We start from the raw sequence: 20,359 nt of genomic DNA, 5'->3' as shown, positions 1-20,359 counted from the left end.
AAGAAGCTGGAGAATGATTTACTCAAATGATTCATTTTTAATAACGATAAACGTTTATTTTCTACAGTTTAACTTCATTTTAATTATTTTCATCCAATTTATTTAGTAAAAACATTTTATTGATGTTACTATCAATAATTAAATGTAGTAAACTGTAACTGTAGTAATCTGTAAATTTATTTGAGGGCTTTTATCCCGTGGTTTACCGCGCTGACTCGCGCTCTCATCGCCCCCTGCTGGATGCGGAGGGAAGCGCGAAGAAGCGGTGGCGGAGTTCGCGCAGAAACGGGGAAGTTAAAGTGAGATCTTGGGAAGTTCGTGCGGATCTGATTCTTCAACTTCGCGGTCGAAGGGCCTTTCACCGCCAGGCGGACGGAGACGAGCGGACAAACAGCGCTGGGCTCCGGTTTCGACCTCAGGGCGGAACTTCGTCATGGCGTCTGCGGGACACAGAGCCTTCAGCTTTAAAGTGGTCGTGCTGGGCGAAGGCTGTGTGGGCAAAACATCGGTCATCCTGAGGTACTGCGAGAACAAGTTCTACAGTAAACACATCACAACCCTGCAGGTGAGGGACGACAAGAGGTCAGCAGGCCGGCTCGCTATATACACCTTCATTTGTACACCTTTAATTATACACCTTCATTTATACACCTTTAATTATATACCTTCATTTATACACCTTTAATTATACACCTTCATTTATACACCTTTATTTATATACCTTCATTTGTACACCTTTAATTATACACCTTCATTTATACACCCTTAATTATACACCTTCATTTATACACCCCTAATTATACACCTTTAATTATACACCTTCATTTGTACACCTTTAATTATACACCTTTAATTATACACCTTCATGTATACACCTTTAATTATACACCTTCATTTATACACCTTTAATTATACATCTTCATTTGTACACCTTAATTTATACACCTTTAATTATACACCTTCATTTGTACACCTTCATTTATACACCCTTAAATTATACACTTTCATTTCTACACCTTTATTTCTACACCTTCATTTCTACACCTTTAATTATACACCTTCATTTATACACCTTTAATTATACACCTTCATTTGTACACCTTTAATTATACACCTTTAATTATACACCTTCATGTATACACCTTTAATTATACACCTTAATTTATACACCTTTAATTATACACCTTCATTTGTACACCTTCATTTATACACCCTTAAATTATACACTTTCATTTCTACACCTTTATTTCTACACCTTCATTTCTACACCTTTATTCATATATCTCAATTTATACACTCTTATTAATACACTATTACGCACATTTATTTCTACACCTTTATTTATATACCTTTAATTACACATCTTCATTTATACACCTTTAATTATATACTTTCATTTATACACGTTTATTTATATACCTTCATTTATACACTATTATCAGCTTCATTTATATTATATTAAGTGTTATTTATAATGTATATTAAGTGTTAGTTAAGTGTTATTTATAGTGTATATTAAGTGTTATTTATAGTGTATATTAAGTGTTATTTATAGTGTATATGAAGTGTTTATTAAGTGTTATAAATGAAGTCTGTAGTTATATTGTTTATAGTTAGTGGGTGTTTCTGTTATTGTGTCATCTGTATTTTATTTCCATTCCAATCTCAGGCTTCATTCTTCACCAAGAAGTTGAACATCTCTGGAAACCGAGTCACTCTGTCCATTTGGGTGGGTCCACATCCATACACAGTTGTGTGCAAAAGTTTGTGCACCCTGGTCAAATTCCACATTGCTGTTGATTGAGTGTGAATAAGTCCCACACCCTCTACAGAGACTCACTACCGCACACTTTAACACACGGTCACTGTTCGTCTGCTGACCTCAACACATACGACACCACCTGTGAAAAAGTAACGGCACCTTTAATATTTTATGTTTTACTTTTTCCATTAAAATTGAAAGAAAAATATTTAAGTTTTTAATTATTTTAATTGTCTCACTGTTAAAGTGGTAAACTCACTCTCTGACTTTACATGTTGCTTATTTTTGTCTGTTTTTGATGCTGTATAACACACTGCAGGACACGGCTGGACAGGAGAGGTTCCATGCTCTCGGCCCCATTTACTACAGAGAGTCCAACGGAGCCATTCTCTTATACGACATCACAGACGAAGATTCATTTCAAAAGGTCAACATAAAAAAATGTTTAATCTCTTAAACCAGACGTATTACTCAGTTATTAATCTCAGTGTTGATTATTCATTAACTGTTTTAATTTTCTTAATAGTTGCTATAAATGATCCAGTAACTACTACAAAACAAAATTAGCATTAGCGTTAGTGGGTGTTCTCTCTCTGCAGGTAAAACTGTGGGTGAAGGAGCTGAGGAGAATTCTGGGTAATGACGTATGTTTATGCATAGTGGGTAAGTGATGCAGTTCACACAATCACAATATACAAATATAGTGAACAGTATATACACACACTGCATAGCTAAAAGTATGTGGACACCCCTCCTAATTATTGAGTTCAGCTGTTTCAGCCACATCCATTACTGACAAGTGGATCAAATCAAGCACAACCTTGCAGCCTCAATAGATGCACACCGGCAGTAGAGTGTTGCACCGAAGAGCTCAGTGACTTTAAACATGGCACTGGCCTAGGATGCCACCTCTGCCACAAGCTAAATTTCCCTCCTGCTAGATCTGCCCCAGACAACTGTAAGTGCTATTACAGTGAAATGGAGCAACGACAATTCAGCCATGAAGCTGTAGACCACCTTAATTCACAGAGTGGGGCTGGTGAAGCACATAGTGTGTAAAGATAGTGCGTCTCTGTTAGTAACATCATGAACTGGGGCTCTATGGCTGAGCAGCTGCACACAGGCCCAAGATCACTATGTGCAATGCCAAGCATTGACTGAAGGGGTGTAAAGCGCCGCCACTGGACTCAGGATGTCAGGAGAATGTTACCTACCGGAATGCAGAGACAGTAGATTTTGGTGGAGGAGGGATGATGGGTTGGGCTGTTTTTCAGGGTTTGGGCTCTCAGTTCCAGTGAAGGGTGATGTTGATGCTGCAGCACAAAGATATTGTACACAGTTAAGCTTCCAGCTTTGTGGCAGCAGTTTGGGGAAGAGCCTTTCCTGCTCCAGCATGACAGAGTCCCGGAGCACAAAGCAGCTCCATAAAGACATGGAGTGACCAGTTTGGTGTGGAGGAACTCCACCTCAGTCCTGACCTCAACCTCACTGAACACCTGTGGGATGAACTGGAACGGAGAGTGTCAGCTAGACCCTCTCGTCCAGCATCAGTGTCTGACCTCACAAATACCCTTCAGACTGAATGGACGCAGATTCCCACCAAAACTCTCCAACATCCTGTAGAAGCTTCCCAGAAGAGTGGAAGCTGTCAGAGCTGTAAAGGGGGACCAACTCCATATTAATGACCATGGTTTTGCAACAAGTTCATATGAGATCAGTTTAACCTGATGTTAATGAAATCAGTGTTTATGCCTTTCAATGAATGAAGTTAATACTTTACTGTTTTGTCTACTTTTAAAACATTTTATATATATAACATATATATAACATTGGATAAAATTGTTATTTAATTACTTTTTCTTCTGTTTCAGGAAACAAAACTGACCTGGACAAAGACAGAAATGTTTCAGCTGAAGAAGCCGAGAGGTACAGACACACACACACACACACACACACACACACACACACACACACACACACACTCACACACACTCTCACTCACTCTCACACAGACACACACACACACACACTCTCACTCACTCTCACACAGACACACACACACACACATACATACACACACTCACTCACACACACACACACAAAGCACACTCACTCACACGCATACAGTCACACACACATACTCACATACACACACACACACAACAGTTTAGTCCACCCATTCGGCCTACAGCAGTTTAGCCCCACCCATTCAGCTTACATCAGATTAGCCACACCCATTCCGTCTACAGCAGTTTAAACACACTGTTACTGTCAGGGTCTGATCTTCTGAAGTTATCAGATCATTAAGTCCCTCTGTTGTGTGTTCAGGTATGCGGAGGCAGTCGGGGCTCAGCACCACCAAACTTCTGCTAAACTGAACACAGGAATTAACGAGCTCTTCCTCAGCCTCTGTAAACGTAAGCTGGCCTTCATCATCCTCGCGCACACACACATACACTCTTGCACACACAGACATACACAAGCATGCGTGCACACACAGACTCACACACTCATGCACACATGCACGCGCACACACACTCTCATGCACACACAGACACACACACACTCACGCACGCGCCCACACACTCTCACACACACACACACACACACACACACACACAGCTACTTCATGATTCAGTTCTGATCCTGTTATTGATGTAATCCTCTGTGCTGTGGTTGGTCTGCAGGTATGATGGACGCAGCGCTGGTGGAGGAACGTTCCCGAATCGACTCCTCTCCGGTCTCGGGCCACGCCCACCGCAGCCTGCAGATAGTGGACGCTGAACCAGAGGAAACCACTACAACCGCAGCGCACTGCTGCTCCTCTGGATGACTGCACTGACCCGCACAACGGCCGGACTGCATTTAGCGTGTTTAGCACCCTTTTCTTTTCACTGTTTACACCTGAAGGAAAATATGAGACTCACTGCCCTCCAAAGTTTTAAGGACATCGAGATATTTAGTGCTTTTAGTGCAAATTTCATCATAAACTAAACCTGCACTTGAAAAGGGAAATGTGTCTAAATGTTTGTGGGGCAGTTTGTGTGTCTGTGTGTAGTTGGTAAAGTGAATGTTACTGAAAGGCAAGACCCCCAAAGACCCCCCAGTAGTGTTCCTCCAGCACAAACAGCACAACACTAACATTTTAATGGAAGAAGAAGTGAATCTATGCTAATTTGTTCTGTTGTTTCCTAATTTGTTTCTGTTGTCTGTTGATTATCAGAGTGTTTACTGATAAATGTGGTATATTTTACACACAGCAGGTGTTTAAATCTCCAGGGAAACACACTTCACTGTGACCCGTTTATACGACGCTTCACTGTGACCCGTTTATACGACTCTTCACCGTGACCCGTTTATACGACTCTTCACCGTGACCCGTTTATACGACGCTTCACTGTGACCCGTTTATACGACGCTTCACCGTGACCCGTTTATACGACTCTTCACTGTGACCCGTTTATACGACTCTTCACCGTGACCCGTTTATACGACTCTTCACCGTGACCCGTTTATACGACTTTTCACAGTGACCCATTTATACGACGCTTCACCGTGACCCGTTTATACGACGCTTCACCGTGACCCGTTTATACGACGCTTCACCGTGACCCGTTTATACGACGCTTCACTCTGACCCGTTTATACGACGCTTCACCGTGACCCGTTTATACGACTCTTCACCGTGACCCGTTTATACGACTCTTCACCGTGACCCGTTTATACGACGCTTCACCGTGACCCGTTTATACGACGCTTCACCGTGACCCGTTTATACGACGCTTCACTCTGACCCGTTTATACGACGCTTCACTCTGACCCGTTTATACGACTCTTCACCGTGACCCGTTTATACGACTCTTCACTGTGACCCGTTTATACGACGCTTCACTGTAACCTGTTTATAAAGAGTTTTGCTTTCAGACGAGTGTTTTAATAAAATAACTGCTGTGAAACACAAACAACATCGTTATTAAAGAGTCTCTATTAAAGCAGTAGCTCAGCTGTTCATGCTAACATTGCTAACATGTTAGAAGATAGCTTTAATAATGCTAATGAGTGTCATTCATTGTTAGCAACATTACTGAGCGCTGATTGGTCAGAGTTACTGCTACTGAGAGCTGATTGGTCAGAGTTACTGCTACTAAGAGCTGATTGGTCAGAGTTACTGCTACTGAGAGCTGATTGGTTAGCGTTACTCCTACTGAGCGCTGATTGGTCAGCGCTACTCCTACTGAGAGCTGATTGGTTAGCGTTACTCCTACTGGGCGCTGATTGGTCAGCGCTACTCCTACTGAGAGCTGATTGGTTAGCGTTACTCCTACTGGGCACTGATTGGTCAGCGCTACTCCTACTGAGAGCTGATTGGTTAGCGTTACTGCTACTGAGCGCTGATTGGTCAGAGTTACTGCTACTAAGAGCTGATTGGTCAGAGTTACTGCTACTAAGAGCTGATTGGTTAGCGGTACTCCTACTGAGAGCTGATTGGTTAGCGTTACTGCTACTGAGAGCTGATTGGTTAGCATTACTCCTACTGAGAGCTGATTGGTTAGCATTACTCTTACTGAGAGCTGATTGGTTAGCGTTACTGCTACTGAGCACTGATTGGTCAGAGTTACTGCTACTAAGAGCTGATTGGTCAGAGTTACTGCTACTAAGAGCTGATTGGTTAGCGTTACTCCTACTGAGAGCTGATTGGTTAGCGTTACTGCTACTGAGAGCTGATTGTTTAGCGTTACTGCTACTGAGAGCTGATTGGTTAGCATTACTCCTACTGAGAGCTGATTGGTTAGCGTTACTGCTACTGAGAGCTAATTGGTTAGCGTTACTGCTACTGAGAGCTGATTGGTCAGCATCACTGTTACTGAGAGCTGATTGGTCAGAGTTACTGCTACTGAGAGCTGATTGGTTAGCGTTACTGCTACTGAGCGCTGATGGGTCAGCATCACTGTTACTGAGAGCTGATTGGTCAGAGTTACTGTTACTGAGAGCTGATTGGTCAGAGTTACTGCTACTGAGCGCTGATTGGTTAGCGTTACTGCTACTGAGAGCTGATTGGTTAGTGTTACTGCTACTGAGAGCTGATTGGTTAGTGTTACTGCTACTGAGAGCTAGTTGGTTAGTGTTACTGCTACTGAGAGCTGATTGGTTAGCGTTACTGCAACTGAGAGCTAATTGCTTAGCGTTACTCCTACTGAGCGCTGATTGGTTACCGTTACTGCTACTGAGAGCTGATTGGTCAGCATCACTGTTACTGAGAGCTGATTGGTCAGAGTTACTGCTCATGAGAGCTGATTGGTTAGAGTTACTGCTACTGAGAGCTGATTGGTTAGTGTTACTGCTACTGAGAGCTCATTGGTTAGCGTTACTCCTACTGGGCGCTGATTGGTTAGTGTTACTGCTACTGAGAGCTGATTGGTTAGTGTTACTGCTACTGAGAGCTGATTGGTTAGCATTACTCCTACTGAGAGCTGATTGGTTAGCATTACTCCTACTGAGAGCTGATTGGTTAGCGTTACTGCTACTGAGTGCTGATTGGTTAGCATTACTCCTACTGAGAGCTGATTGGTTAGCGTTACTCCTACTGAGAGCTGATTGGTTAGCATTACTCCTACTGAGAGCTGATTGGTTAGCGTTACTGCTACTGAGTGCTGATTGGTTAGCGTTACTGCTACTGAGAGCTGATTAGTTAGTGTTACTGCTACTGAGAGCTGATTGGTTAGCGTTACTGCTACTGAGAGCTGATTGGTTAGCGTTACTGCTACTGAGAGCTAATTGGTTAGCGTTACTGCTACTGAGAGCTGATGGGTCAGCATCACTGTTACTGAGAGCTGATTGGTCAGAGTTACTGCTACTGAGAGCTGATTGGTTAGCGTTACTGCTACTGAGCGCTGATGGGTCAGCATCACTGTTACTGAGAGCTGATTGGTCAGAGTTACTGCTACTGAGAGCTGATTGGTTAGCGTTACTGCTACTGAGCGCTGAATGGTTAGCGTTACTGCTACTGAGAGCTGATTGGTTAGTGTTACTGCTACTGAGAGCTGATTGGTTAGTGTTACTGCTACTGAGAGCTGATTGGTTAGCGTTACTGCTACTGAGAGCTAATTGGTTAGCGTTACTCCTACTGAGCGCTGATTGGTTACCGTTACTGCTACTGAGAGCTGATTGGTCAGCATCACTGTTACTGAGAGCTGATTGGTCAGAGTTACTGCTCATGAGAGCTGATTGGTTAGAGTTACTGCTACTGAGAGCTGATTGGTCAGAGTTACTCTTACTGAGCACTGATTGGTCAGCGTTACTCCTACTGAGAGATGATCGGTTAACGTTACTGAAAATATTACACACACACACATATGTGTGTATATATGTATATATATATATATATATATATATATATATATATATATATATATATATATATATATATATATAGCTATTTTGAAGTTAAATTAATGTTGCTAATATTACAGTTATTAGTATTTTATCTTAGCATAATTATCGTTGCTGTAATGCTGTCTCTTTAACTCCAGTGTAGTTCCTCTCGGAGATCCGCAGGGGGCGCTGTGGGCTCTGAGCGTCTTTTCTCTCTGCTTTTATTTACCACGGAACGCTTCCGGGTCTTTTATTTTTTTATTTTTTTCAGCGCCCTCCCGCTTTTTGCACGAGCAGCGTTTTTTCCGCCGTCCTAATATTAATTATTATCATTAATAATATTATCAGGGGTGTTATTATTCACTAATTCGAGCGCAGAGCGTGCGCGCTGTGCACGCGGGCTGAGTGTGTGCGCGCGCTCCGGCGGGTGTGAGCGGGGAGCTTCGGCTGGCGGATCTGAGGGGAATGAGCCCAGGTGGGTTACAAACCGCCCCGAGTCGCGCTCAGCGCCGGCTATGCCCCCTCTATAAGCGCTTATAAGGCTGTGTAAGGGTTTTTATAACCGCCGTATACCGTAGTTTGTCCCGCGAGGCTGGATTTGTCTTCCTGTCCGAGATTCTGACTGGAATTTTCCGCCCCACCTTAAATGGTGCGGCAGGAACACCATGGCGGCTCTGGCGCCATAACAGCACTACCCCACCATTTAAGGTGGGACGGAAAATTCCAGTCAGAATCTGTTGAGCTGGAAAGTTCGGCCTCGTAACACGGAGAACTGTAACGAGACGCGAGTTTAAGCCGCGTTTTTATCGGTTTTAACCCGTTTTTAAGGTCCGTGAGCTTTGATTAAGAGCTTTGATCAGTTTGGCGCTGATTTTACTTTCAGCTAAACTCGGAAAATGTGTGTATTTACGGTTAAAGTCAGGCGGTCGGACGTGTTGAATGGTGTCTGTTGGTGATGCAGAATCCAGATGTAATTAACGACCACTTTAATATGTTTGTGTGTAATAAAGCGTCCCTAGTTTGTTTGTTTTATAAATGTGTAATCCAGATGTGTTTAATTGAGGCTAAATGGGATTTTGGGATGCGATTCTCAGGCAGAGGTTCATGTCTTTCCAGCTGTACTGCAGCTCCTTCAGGTGGAGCTGGTCAGGTTTGGATGTAGCTCTAGAAGCTGGAGCTTAATGAACGGTGCAGATTTTCCTGGTCCTGGTTTTGCGGTGAGCCGCGGTGCCGTAGGGCTGTTTGTAGTGAAGTATGTCAGTGAAGACTCGTTGGGGCCTGTTTACTATAAGCTGTGTTGTTTGCTTCCTCAGTGTTTGTTTGTGTTTATTTCTCTGCAGTTCTGTTTTCCTCGTGAAGCCACGGGTCCTGCGCAGGTCATGCAGCGCGGTCAGGGTCAGGCCGTCCGGCGCCGCCGAGCAGAGCACTCGGACACGCTGAAGCCACCGAAACCCAAACAGGTACGCCCGGCCTCAGGTGAGCACAGGCCGGCCGGGCCAGTGAAAACAGTCAAAGTGGACAAAGGGGCCACCGGGCAGTGCCGCCTGTGCCACGGTCACTTCTCCACCCGCAGGCTGCGGCGCGTCTTCGGGAAGCCCCCGGACTCGGAGCAGTTCTGCAGAGACTTCCAGCGTCTCCTGGGCGTCCCGCTGCTCCGCGACCCGTCACTGTCCCAGTTCATCTGCAGGACCTGCTACGGCCAGTTCTACAAGTGCCTCGCTGTCCTGACCAACTTCAGAGCACGAGTGAACCTCACACCCAACTCCACCATCACAGACAGGTGAGCACCTCAGCAACACGCCACCCTGACCAGCGTCGCCGAGTTATCACTGAGTGATTTGGAAAATGAGACTTTTCTGACTGAAAAGTGAAATAATTGTAAACGTGGGCTTGAGCGCTGAACTGCCATATGCTCCGAGTTAGGTTGTGGGTAGTGGGTTGAATTTTCTCCACCTAAATTTTAAAATAACGCCAGACAAATTAAACCTGCAGCTCCTATGACACGACAGTCGCACTCTTCAGATATATAGGGTCCTGTCGGCCTCAGCAGTGAGGATCACATTGTTTGAAACGGGCGTGGGGTTTTGTAGGTAAAGGGAGAATAAATGAGCGAATCTGGCTGATAGTTTTATGGCTTCTAAAAGGGTTGCAATGGTTATTAAAATCGACGGCCAAATCAGTTGGCGACTAATTTAGTCGTGGATTAGTTGATGACATTATTATGCGTGTTTCTGGCGCTCACTAGGAATGTTATGACATCACCGGCCACTGGAGCGTTAACCACAGCGCGACGGCCGCCTCAGGAACAAAAGCCTCGCAAGCGCGGAGTGAAACTCGGAAGGGGCTCAGCTGTGCTGTCTGTGAAGCCGAGCTCAGCCAGATTCAACCACAGGAACCATTTAGAGACCAACAGACACAAACCAGTTACACAAACGCAGCATCAGTCAAAACAATAAAGACAGATGTCACGACAAAACTCACATCTGTGAAGTCCTCGGTCAGCTGAAGCAGCTGCTCTGCAGGTCCTCTCTCGGTTCCAGCTGATCAGATGCGTAACAGCATAAAAATTGTATTGCAGGAATATTTTTTTTCCTCTCTATCATTATTATTTACTGTGTGTTTATTTACTCTGAATTTATTTTCTTTTCAGCAGACCCACAAAATGGCCTTCATCAAAAGACGACAAGAATCGAGCACGTAAGTGTGAAAGAGAGTCCTCAGATTATTGATGGATTAGTTTGGTAAAAATCTGATTTAAAAATTAAATGTGTTTGTCTCTGCAGCCCCGTTCACAGCTGACGTTAAAGGGGAATTCCACCAGTATTTCAGAATTCCCTTTTAATACAGTGTCATGTAAACAGAGTGATTCAGAGAGGTTTGGTGTGGAATGATTATTTTGCTGCACTGCACCCTGCATGTCTCCCTCCACCATGAATGGAGTTCTCTAAACTATCATAAAACAGCGTCTCAGTCATCAGGCAGTGAATTCAGAACCATTTCATGTAGGAACGTTCTGTGAGGAGCTTTTAGAGGGGGACGTCTGGTTCCTATCTCCACCACTGTGAACAGTTGGTAAGTTTATCTAGAACCGAGCGTTTCACACCAAACTGCTCTGATCTGCTTTGTTTACTTCTGAAACATTGATTTATGCAACATATTTCATCCAATTTTTTCCAAATTTATGTTAATAAACCATCCTGGGTTCAAGTGTGTATGGGGTCCAGTGTGTCTCGTCATATTTCTTGTTGTTGTTGAAGAGTGTAATTCTGTTCGTTGTAGTTGTTCACAACCAACATGCAGCCATGAAAACATTGCCACGGTAACATCATCAGTGAAAAGAGATGATTATCAAATCAGGTCAATGGCCTAGCAACACCTTAGCAACCACCCGTATACCGTGGCAATGGCCTAGCAACACTTTAGCAACCACCTGAATACCATGTCAACGGCCTAGCAACACTTTAGCAACCACCTGAATACCATGTCAACGGCCTAGCAACACTTTAGCAACCACCTGAATACCATGTCAACGGCCTAGCAACACTTTAGCAACCACCTGAATACCGTGGCAATGGCCTAGCAACACTTTAGCAACCACCTGAATACCGTGGCAATGGCCTAGCAACACTTTAGCAACCACCTGAATACCATGGCAAGGGCCTAGCAACACCTTAGCAACGACCTGAATACCTGATGGATACGACTCACACCAAAAAAGCCTTTGATAATAACGGATCATGCAATTAATGAAATAAAATATTTAGTGTTTCCACACATTCAAGACATAGAATAAACCATAAGACTTCATCAAACTGAGCAGACGTGGAGCCCTTTCTCTGACAGTTGAACGAGGTGCAGGAAAAAAACCCGGAGTGGAGCTGGAGCGGAGTGACTGCAAAGACTCTTTGAGTGAGGAGCAGAAACGTTTCTTTGGAGTTTATTTTGTGCCAAAATGTTTGAGAGAAGATCCTGGAGAGCTCTGAAAGTACTGTTTTCAGGTTCTGAATGAGACCGGAGTGTGTTGTTGAGCAAGTCCAAGGCGTTTACCCGCCGCACTTCATGCTAACAAGTGCATTCAGGTTCAGTATCTGCGCTCAGAGCGCCGCGGCCGTCTCAGACCGGAACATTCCTCTCTAACGCCAGGATCTTCTCCAAACATTTTGGCATAAAATAAAATAAACACAGAAATGTTTCGCTCTGCTCGGTCACTGCTCGGTCACTCTGGCCTGAAAGGCTCTGAATGAGTTATTATGGTGCAGTTCAGTGTGTTTTTATCAGCTGATTGCTGCTGTAATAGACAGTGTCTGGAGTGAGTTTGTATGTCTGATTTTTGTCTCTCAGGTGTTCAGATCCAGGGTAGGATTCCCTCACCTGTCCAGTCTGATGACAGTGACCTGTCAGACAGGTGAGATCACACACTCAGATCTCACTCAGGACACTTGAGTGCGGCGATCAGTCTGTAACCTCTTCATCATCTCTCCAGTAGTCTCTCCAGTGATGAGGACGACGACGATGATGACGATGACGACGACGACGATGATGAGGACAAGAGGAAGAGCAGCTCATCTGACGACAGCTCTGACCCCTATGCAGAGAATCGGTCAGACTTTAAACACTTAGTGTATTAAAGGGCCCATACGCTGCTCTTCTGTAATTTAATGATTTTCTTCTACGCTCTGCTTACAGTGTCATCGTTACTTTCTACATGATCATTTACAATCTCTCTTTATCTCTTAGTCTAACAGTTACACAGCCTGTTTCTGTTACTGTAAGACTGATACATGAAATGAGATCTGTTCTGATTTGCTTTCCTGTATTGTGCCTCATTCAGAAAGCAGTCTGGGCTAAAACACAGCCGCAGTATGTAGGGGCGTGGCTAAACTGCTGTAAGCTGAATGGGCGATTCTTCAGTTAATGAGAACTGATGTTGTGATGCTCTGTAACAGGTCCTGCTGTGCTCTCTTACTGAAGATGTTTGTTTGTCCGTCCGTCCAGGGTGAGCTCCTCCAAGAAGATCAGTAAAGAAACTATAAAGAAACCAGTGAAGCTGAAGATCCTGCAGCCCAAAGAGAGGAAGAAGCCTGGCCCCAAGCCCGGCTGGAAGAAGAAGGCAGGACTGTACGAGTATTACAGCACTTTTAAACAAGATATAAATACTGAACTGTTTTAGTTGATGTAACAAGTTAATCTGGATTTTCATTTCCCTAAAATCATCATTACTGACCTCAAAAAATAGAGAAGTAGTTACAGATCAAGGCCATATTACAGAAACATCCTGAAGGCTTTTACATGCCCGACGTGATTTATTTGTGCAGTTTATTCAGACGACGGTGAATTAACTGACCGTACCTTCCACTCCAAATGCGATTTTTTTTGTTGTTATTTTATTTGCCTTCAGTTTAATTGTTGCGACAAAAACTCACTGACCAATCGTGGTCGCTTCTGCTGTCAGCATGACTACAGCCAAGATGACGAAGCAGCTGCGACGTGGCAAATAGGACTTTTACTGAAATGCTAAAGGGAGCAGAATCTCCAACAGCAGCTCAGCCTGGACTGTGAGCTAAATAACAGCCTCCATGGAAGCTGCTTCTGAAGGAAGTGATGAAGATCTTCACGCTGCTTTTTGGATCTGCTCGTAAACGCACTCCGCCAGTTTGGGCTGCGTCTCGTGTGGAGCTGAGCTCCGAGCTGCAAGTAGAAGTTTCAGCTCCTGAAATGAGGCGAAGAAACTCCATGTTCTCTTCTCACTTTTGTGGAAACTGTCAGTCTTCCTGCTCTGCTGTCATAAATACACTGCCTGGCCTTCGATCGCGCTGCAGACAGTTTAGCCAAATTCCAAAAAATTTGATGTGAAATAATCACATCCGAATATTCAGCGTTTTTGCGTTAGGTTTTTGCGTCACATTCTGTGTAATAGCCTTCACTCTGGACTCTAGACTTTGGTCTCCATGACGACATCAGTCCGGACTGAATTTAGTTCAGTATCTATTCCAGAATAACAGCTCCTACCTTCATAATCTCATCATTAACTCCAGGTCAGAAAACAGCATCACACAAACATCCTAACTAGACTAAACCTCCTAAATCCTGTCCTAACTTTAGGATGAACCCCTAACAGGGTCCTAACTTCTGTTTAATGTCCGTTTCTCTGGTTTTTAGGCGGATGAGTCGGCAGCATATGTCACTGCCAGCATAATGAGCTCCATTCATTTCTACTGTAAAACGTTGCTTTCACTGGGAGATGCTTTTCTTTTATAACTCTGCGTTTTAAAAATCTCAGACACTGCTGACTCGAACTCCACCGCCCCTCTGATCACCTTCCTGTGTTAATGTTAATGATGAGAAATTACAGTGATGGTGGTGACTAATGAGGAGACAGAGCTGAACGTGTCTGTTTATTAGGTGGAGTAACGTTAGTGCACACGGCTAAAGCATTTGGGAAATGGAGACTGAAACTGGGGAGCGGCGACGCTTTGATAAACAGCAGGGGGGCGCTCTCACAGCATTCACTAAAGTTTATCACTCTTTAGTTGTTTCTTTTTTTCAGCAGTAACAGCAGCTAAACTCACATTTTAAGATTTTGATTGTTTGAATGTTTACGTTTCAGCCATGTGTTTAGAGTTGGTTGCTAGGAAACAGACATGACAGTTGATTGTTGACTTTAATCGAGTAGGACAGGGTTATTGTTATTGGTATTTTTAGTCGTTATTGCGACAGCATTTTAAATCCCTCCTTGTATGGTAATGTTGTGACTAACGTATCAGTATTTCTAATGATTAATACGCTAATAAACGGAAAATGAAACGTTAACGTATTACCATCTGAATGTTATGTCTGTCTATTTTCGCTGTATTGAAACTGATCACAGCTCTGATACTGTGTTTACTGATCAGTTTGTAGCTGCTGCAGACTGTAATGCTGTGTTTAACGCACTGAAAGCTGAACTATTGATCTGTATCTGTGTCTCTCAGAGAGGGCGAGGCGGTCGTCTATACCTGCCACCACCAGGGCTGCAGCGCTGTGTACAAGACACGGGACGGCCTGAAGGTCAGCACTCCCTCACACACACCATTTAAGTGTAATTTAAAACTTGGTACCACTTTGAAATAAGAATATCCTCATGATCAGAGACGTAAAGACGTTATATTACATAAATAAAAAGGTCCACAGTAACGTTCGGTGTCTGAATATGAAAGTCTGATGATGCTGAATGATGGTCACAGTAAGATCAGCAACACTGGAGCTATTTGGCAAGTACCAGGTCACTGTTGCCATTTTTATTTGTTATAACTGCTTATTAATGTGTTTATGACCAAATTAAATGTTATTGCCTAAATCTGTGCCGCAGATTCCTGGAGAGTTTCACACGTCAGAAATTAGCTTTTTAAGCAGAAACTCAGTTTAATTGGTGCTCAGTGTTTCACTCACGTTGGTCCAGAAGGTCCATAATCTCGTGATGAAGAAGCACATCTGGGCACAAACCGAGTTTTTGGTGCTGGACTGCGGCAAAATCACCACTGACGAGGACACGCCCCCTATAAACCTCACCCTACAAAAATGTAGCCATAACAAACCCCGCCCCTGTAGAACTACCCATAACAAACCCCACTCCTAAACCCGTTCCTAACAAACCTCACCCCTAAACCTGTGCCTAACAAACCCTGGCCCTAAAGCTGTTCTTAACGAACCCCACCCCAATCCCATTCAGAACAAACCCCGCTCCTAAACCCGTTCAGAACAAACCCCGCTCTTAAACCATTCCTAACAAACCCCGCTCCTAAACCCGTTCCTGACAAACCCCACCCTAAACCCATTCCTAATAAACCCCACTTCTAAACCCGTTCCGGACAAACCCCGCTCCTAAACCCGTTCCGGACAAACCCCGCTCCTAAACCCGTTCCGGACAAACCCCGCTCCTAAACCCGTTCCTGACAAACCCCGCTCCTAAACCCGTTCCGGACAAACCCCGCTCCTAAACCCGTTCCGGACAAACCCCGCTCCTAAACCCGTTCCGGACAAACCCCGCTCCTAAACCCGTTCCTGACAAACCCCGCTCCTAAACCCGTTCCTGACAAACCCCGCTCCTAAACCCGTTCCTGACAAACCCCACCCTAAACCCATTCCTAATAAACCCCACTTCTAAACCTGTTCTGAACAAACCCCGCTCCTGAACCCGTTCCTATCAAACCCCGCCCCTACAGAACCTAGCCAAACCAAGCCCCGCCCCTAAACCGTTCCTAACAAACCCTGAGGGTCTGATTCTGTCTTTACTGTGTGATGGGACGATAAGATCTGGGAGCTGCACACTGTGCTGAACTTGAGCTGCAATTAACCGTTTAAATCTAAAATCAGTTCAGTGGGGTTTCTGTTACTGCATAATACATGAACTTTAACACTGTCGTGTAATTTATATCATTTAAACTGTCCTGTTCAAGCTTTCCAGAGTTTTACCTTCCTGTGTCAACCACAAAAAAAAACCCTACTATAAAAAATTACCATTATTATTGTTTTATTATTATTATTATTGTTAGTGGTAGTAGTTTGTCTTTAACAAAGTAACGTGTATGAACAGAAACACATACGGGAGCATCATGAGGACGTGAGAGAACGGCCGTGTCCTCATCCGGGCTGCAACAAGGTCTTCATGATCGACCGTTACCTGCAGAGACACATGAAACTCATCCACACAGGTGAGCTCACTAACTCACTCGCGCAGGTGAGCTCGCTCTAACTCACCCATGCAGGTGAGCTCGCTCTAACTCACCCATGCAGGTGAGCTCGCTCTAACTCACCCATGCAGGTGAGCTCGCTCTAACTCACCCATGCAAGTGAGCTCGCTCTAACTCACCCATGCAAGTGAGCTCACTAATGTACTGTTTGTATGATGAACTTTGGTGGTTCATTTTCGTAGATGTGAGTTTTTAGCTTTAAAAACTGGTGAAGGTGCACAGTGTCTGACCTACAGGTGTGTTTCACCTGGGCGTTTCCTCTTCTTCTCTCCCCTCAGAGGTGAGGAACTATGTGTGTGAGCAGTGCGGACAGACGTTTAAGCAGAGGAAGCACCTTCAGGTCCATCAGATGAGGCACTCCGGAGCCAAACCTCTGCAGTGAGTACAGAAAATTAACGTTGGTGTGATTCAGAACTGTAGAAACTAACGCAGCGTTCATGCTGCTACGTAAACAAACGTGGGTGAGGAGGCGTGGCCAAGCTGTAACAGTCCAAGTGAACTCTGGGAAATGGAGGGATCAAGCTTTAGAGATTCTTGAATTTCAAAAAGCTCAGTATCTTCAGATGTTTAGCACAAAATTTCATAAGTTGTTTTCTGAATGGCTCACTTTAAGGACCGTTGCTGGGTATAATGCATCCTTTGTAGCGTCCTCAGCAGCAGCGGCCTGTGGAGGAGCCTTCTCTGCAGCTAAATGATCTGACCAATCAGGACTCAGAACAGCAGCAGCAGCATCATAACTCCTGACCCCGATCAGCTGTGAGACCGACTTTTGAGGTGTTTAAACAGTGAGCGTGTTTACATGCACTATATAATCCAATCAGATTTCCACAGTTATCTGATTATTCACGTGGTCATGTAAACAGTACTCTCTGATTTCTTAGATCGGAGTAACATCTAAAAATCCGATAAAGAGGCTGTATTTTAGCTCAGTAATCCGATTTCTCAGTCTACGTATGCACAAAACAGACAGCAGAACCGGAAATAAGCAGTAGCGTTTAACACAGAACCCACGAGACGCTGCACAGCACTCTCCGTGTCGGAACCCTCACCAAGCCGAACCTTCAACTCCCTGACAGGCTTTTTACCTGAAGTCAGCAGTTTTACAGCCATGTCAGACGACGCAGGTGAGGAGCTTTCAGTGAAAGATCCACAGGTCTCACTGAGTGTTTTAATACTGTGACGCTGAGGTTCTCAGGAGAACCTTAGTTGGCTCGAGGTTCTGGTCCGCAACTCGGATTTACTTAAAAATTTACAGAAAACCGCAGAACCAAAAGAACAGGTGCGACTCACTGTTACTGACCAGACTGTTAGCTTGCTAAGCTAAAACACAGCCTGCCTTAGCTAGAAGCCCCCCTGACCACTCCACCCATACTAGAGCCCTTTAAAATAAGTCCTTATACAAACAAGCTTAGCATAAACTTTAAAGTGTTCTAAGAAGAAAACTAGCTCTTTCTTGTTTGGATTAATGTGTGTGTATATAAATAAAGTGTGTATATGATTAATACATTATCAATTATATGGAAAAGTGTGTTTTCCTCTTTTTCTGCCAGGACAGTAAAACTCTGATTAGAAAACCGTTAAGTTGGACGCTGTGATATTAAACAGCTTTTTTAACGTGCTACTTACGGTGTGAATTAAAAATACATTCTAGATTAAACGTTGCTGTTGTGATGGTGGGAGTGGATGGTTCCTGATTTTATGACTATATTTTACAGATGTTGGGTTTCGTAAAACGGTTTAAACATTGTCCCTTGCGCAGTTTTTATTGTCCCGAGGTGAAGGGACAGCAGTAGTCCGGAGCGCTGAGGACAGTGTGGCCCCCGTATCGGGCAGTCGGAGCGAACGTCACTAGCCGTGCAGATGGTGATTGTGAGATTGGAAGTCATTTCCACTTCACTGCTATGTCATCGTTGTTGTGTTAAACGTTTGTGTTGGTGTGCAGGTGTGAGGTGTGCGGGTTCCAGTGCCGTCAGCGTGCCTCCCTGAAGTACCACATGGTTAAGCACCAGGGCGAGGAGGACCTGGAGTTCGCGTGTGCTCTGTGCAGGAAGCGCTTTGAGAAGGCGCACAACCTGAACGTCCACATGAGCATGGTGCACCCGCTGCTGCAGGGGGGTGGGATCATGCTGCCCGACGACCCTGAACACCCGATGCATCCCGACCCCGCCGACCTCGATGTGAAGGAGGGAGGGATTGTGATGCCGGCTGACCCCGCTGACCTTGCCGCAGAGGGGGTCACCTTGCCCTCTGGCCCTGACAACCACGACCCTGGTGCAGAAAGGGGTGGAGTCACACTGCCCTCTGACCCTGACAACCACGAGCCTAGTGAGGTCGCTGCAGAGGGGGGTGAGGTCACACTACCCTCGGACCCCGACAACGTTGCCACAGAAGGGGGTGAAGTAACGCTGCCGTCTGACCACGACAACCACGACCCCGGCGATGTCACTGTGGAAGAAGGTGAAGTAACACTGCCCTCTGACCCTGACTCTGGTGACCTCGCTGCCGAAGGGAGTGAAGTAACGCTGCCCTCTGATCCTGACAACCACGACCCTGGCGACGTTGCTGTGGAAGGAGGTGAAGTAACACTGCCCTCTGACCCCGACTCTGGTGACCTCGCTACAGAAGGGGGCGAGGTCACGCTGCCCTCTGACCCCGACCCTGATCCCAGCACACAGGAGGATGAGATTGCGAGGCCCTCGGACCCAGACGGCCACGACCCCGGCGAACTCACGGCGCAGACAAACGCCGATGGGGCCGAGATGAACTGCGAGCTGCCGGCCATCCACAGTGACCTCATCCAGCCGGCGTTGTAAAGCGCTGCGGTCCGAAATGAGAGGGACGGATGCTTTAAAGGATGATTCAACTTTTTATTACATTTAATACTTTTTTCAAGTTATGAAAGTCACATTCAGCTCGAACACAGTTCACAACATTTCTTTAATGTTCCTGTTTCGTGATGCAGATGTTGAAACAGATGTTTCTCAGACTCGGACTCGATCCTGCAGAAAAACAGAAACAGTGAACTTTCACCAGAACTTTTTTTTTTTAACCCTTAGAAGTGAATTACATTTATTTTGCTACACTGTTCAAATGTAACGTTACATTCGTCTGCATGGACGCGTCTCAGGCCCACCTTTTCTGTTAGATGTTAAAAAGTAAAAAAAAAAAAAAAAGGGGGGGGGGGGGGGGGGGGATTTTTCTGCAAATCAGCTGGAGATAAGTCACGTTTCATCGAATTCATCATAATAAAATGTCTTCTCTGCTACTCACAGACACCGAGTCAGAAATGATTCATATGAAGGTCCACTGTGACCATCGCAGCCCAAACGGCCTGAGTCCCACATTTTTCTGGCATTTTGTGACTTTTCCATGTGTGTAATGCTTCTGCTCCAGCCTGTTACTGTGCCTGTAAGGCTGGTATATGTAAATGAGCTCTGTTCTGATTGGCTGCCCTGTATTGTGACATTTAAAAAGCAGTCCACGTTGACACTCCTTA

At 44.8% G+C, this 20,359-nt stretch overlaps 3 protein-coding genes across 8 annotated transcripts in view; 2 read left to right on the top strand and 1 right to left on the bottom strand.

Moving 5' to 3' along the window:
* Positions 1-224: 224 nt before the first annotated feature.
* Positions 225-5,727, top strand: LOC108439064 (ras-related protein Rab-21-like). The gene is made up of 7 exons (XM_017717253.2): positions 225-565; positions 1,670-1,729; positions 2,082-2,189; positions 2,362-2,425; positions 3,634-3,688; positions 4,091-4,179; positions 4,450-5,727. The coding sequence occupies exons 1-7, from the start codon at positions 434-436 to the stop codon at positions 4,593-4,595; spliced, it is 654 nt and encodes a 217-aa protein (XP_017572742.1). The 5' UTR covers positions 225-433; the 3' UTR covers positions 4,596-5,727.
* A 2,658-nt stretch (positions 5,728-8,385) lies between these two features.
* znf276 (zinc finger protein 276) lies at positions 8,386-20,359 on the top strand. 4 transcript variants are annotated; one of them, XM_037540590.1, is made up of 10 exons: positions 8,386-8,609; positions 9,475-9,914; positions 10,788-10,831; positions 12,476-12,539; positions 12,621-12,734; positions 13,130-13,252; positions 15,106-15,181; positions 16,707-16,824; positions 17,142-17,241; positions 18,806-20,359. In XM_037540590.1, the coding sequence occupies exons 2-10, from the start codon at positions 9,514-9,516 to the stop codon at positions 19,674-19,676; spliced, it is 1,911 nt and encodes a 636-aa protein (XP_037396487.1). In that variant the 5' UTR covers positions 8,386-8,609; positions 9,475-9,513; the 3' UTR covers positions 19,677-20,359. The 4 variants fall into 4 exon arrangements, with proteins under 4 accessions (XP_037396487.1, XP_017572699.1, XP_017572698.1 ...); XM_017717210.2 differs by having other exon boundaries at positions 8,387-8,609; positions 12,618-12,734; XM_017717209.2 differs by having other exon boundaries at positions 8,388-8,609; positions 10,785-10,831.
* The window catches only part of LOC108439036 (FA complementation group A), a 35,583-nt gene continuing 34,940 nt past the window's right edge, over positions 19,717-20,359 (bottom strand). For all 3 annotated transcript variants that reach the window (XM_037540589.1, XM_017717205.2, XM_017717204.2), the window contains one exon: positions 19,717-19,862. The gene's annotated coding sequence lies outside the window, so the exon portion shown is untranslated. The remainder of the gene's footprint in view (positions 19,863-20,359) is intronic.

The sequence above is a fragment of the Pygocentrus nattereri genome, chromosome 8 (genome assembly GCF_015220715.1).
Source record: "Pygocentrus nattereri isolate fPygNat1 chromosome 8, fPygNat1.pri, whole genome shotgun sequence".
In the NCBI taxonomy this organism is placed as follows: Eukaryota; Metazoa; Chordata; class Actinopteri; order Characiformes; family Serrasalmidae; genus Pygocentrus; species Pygocentrus nattereri.
The sequence above is the reverse complement of the archived record's forward strand: the minus strand, read 5'-3'. Positions and strand labels throughout refer to the sequence as shown.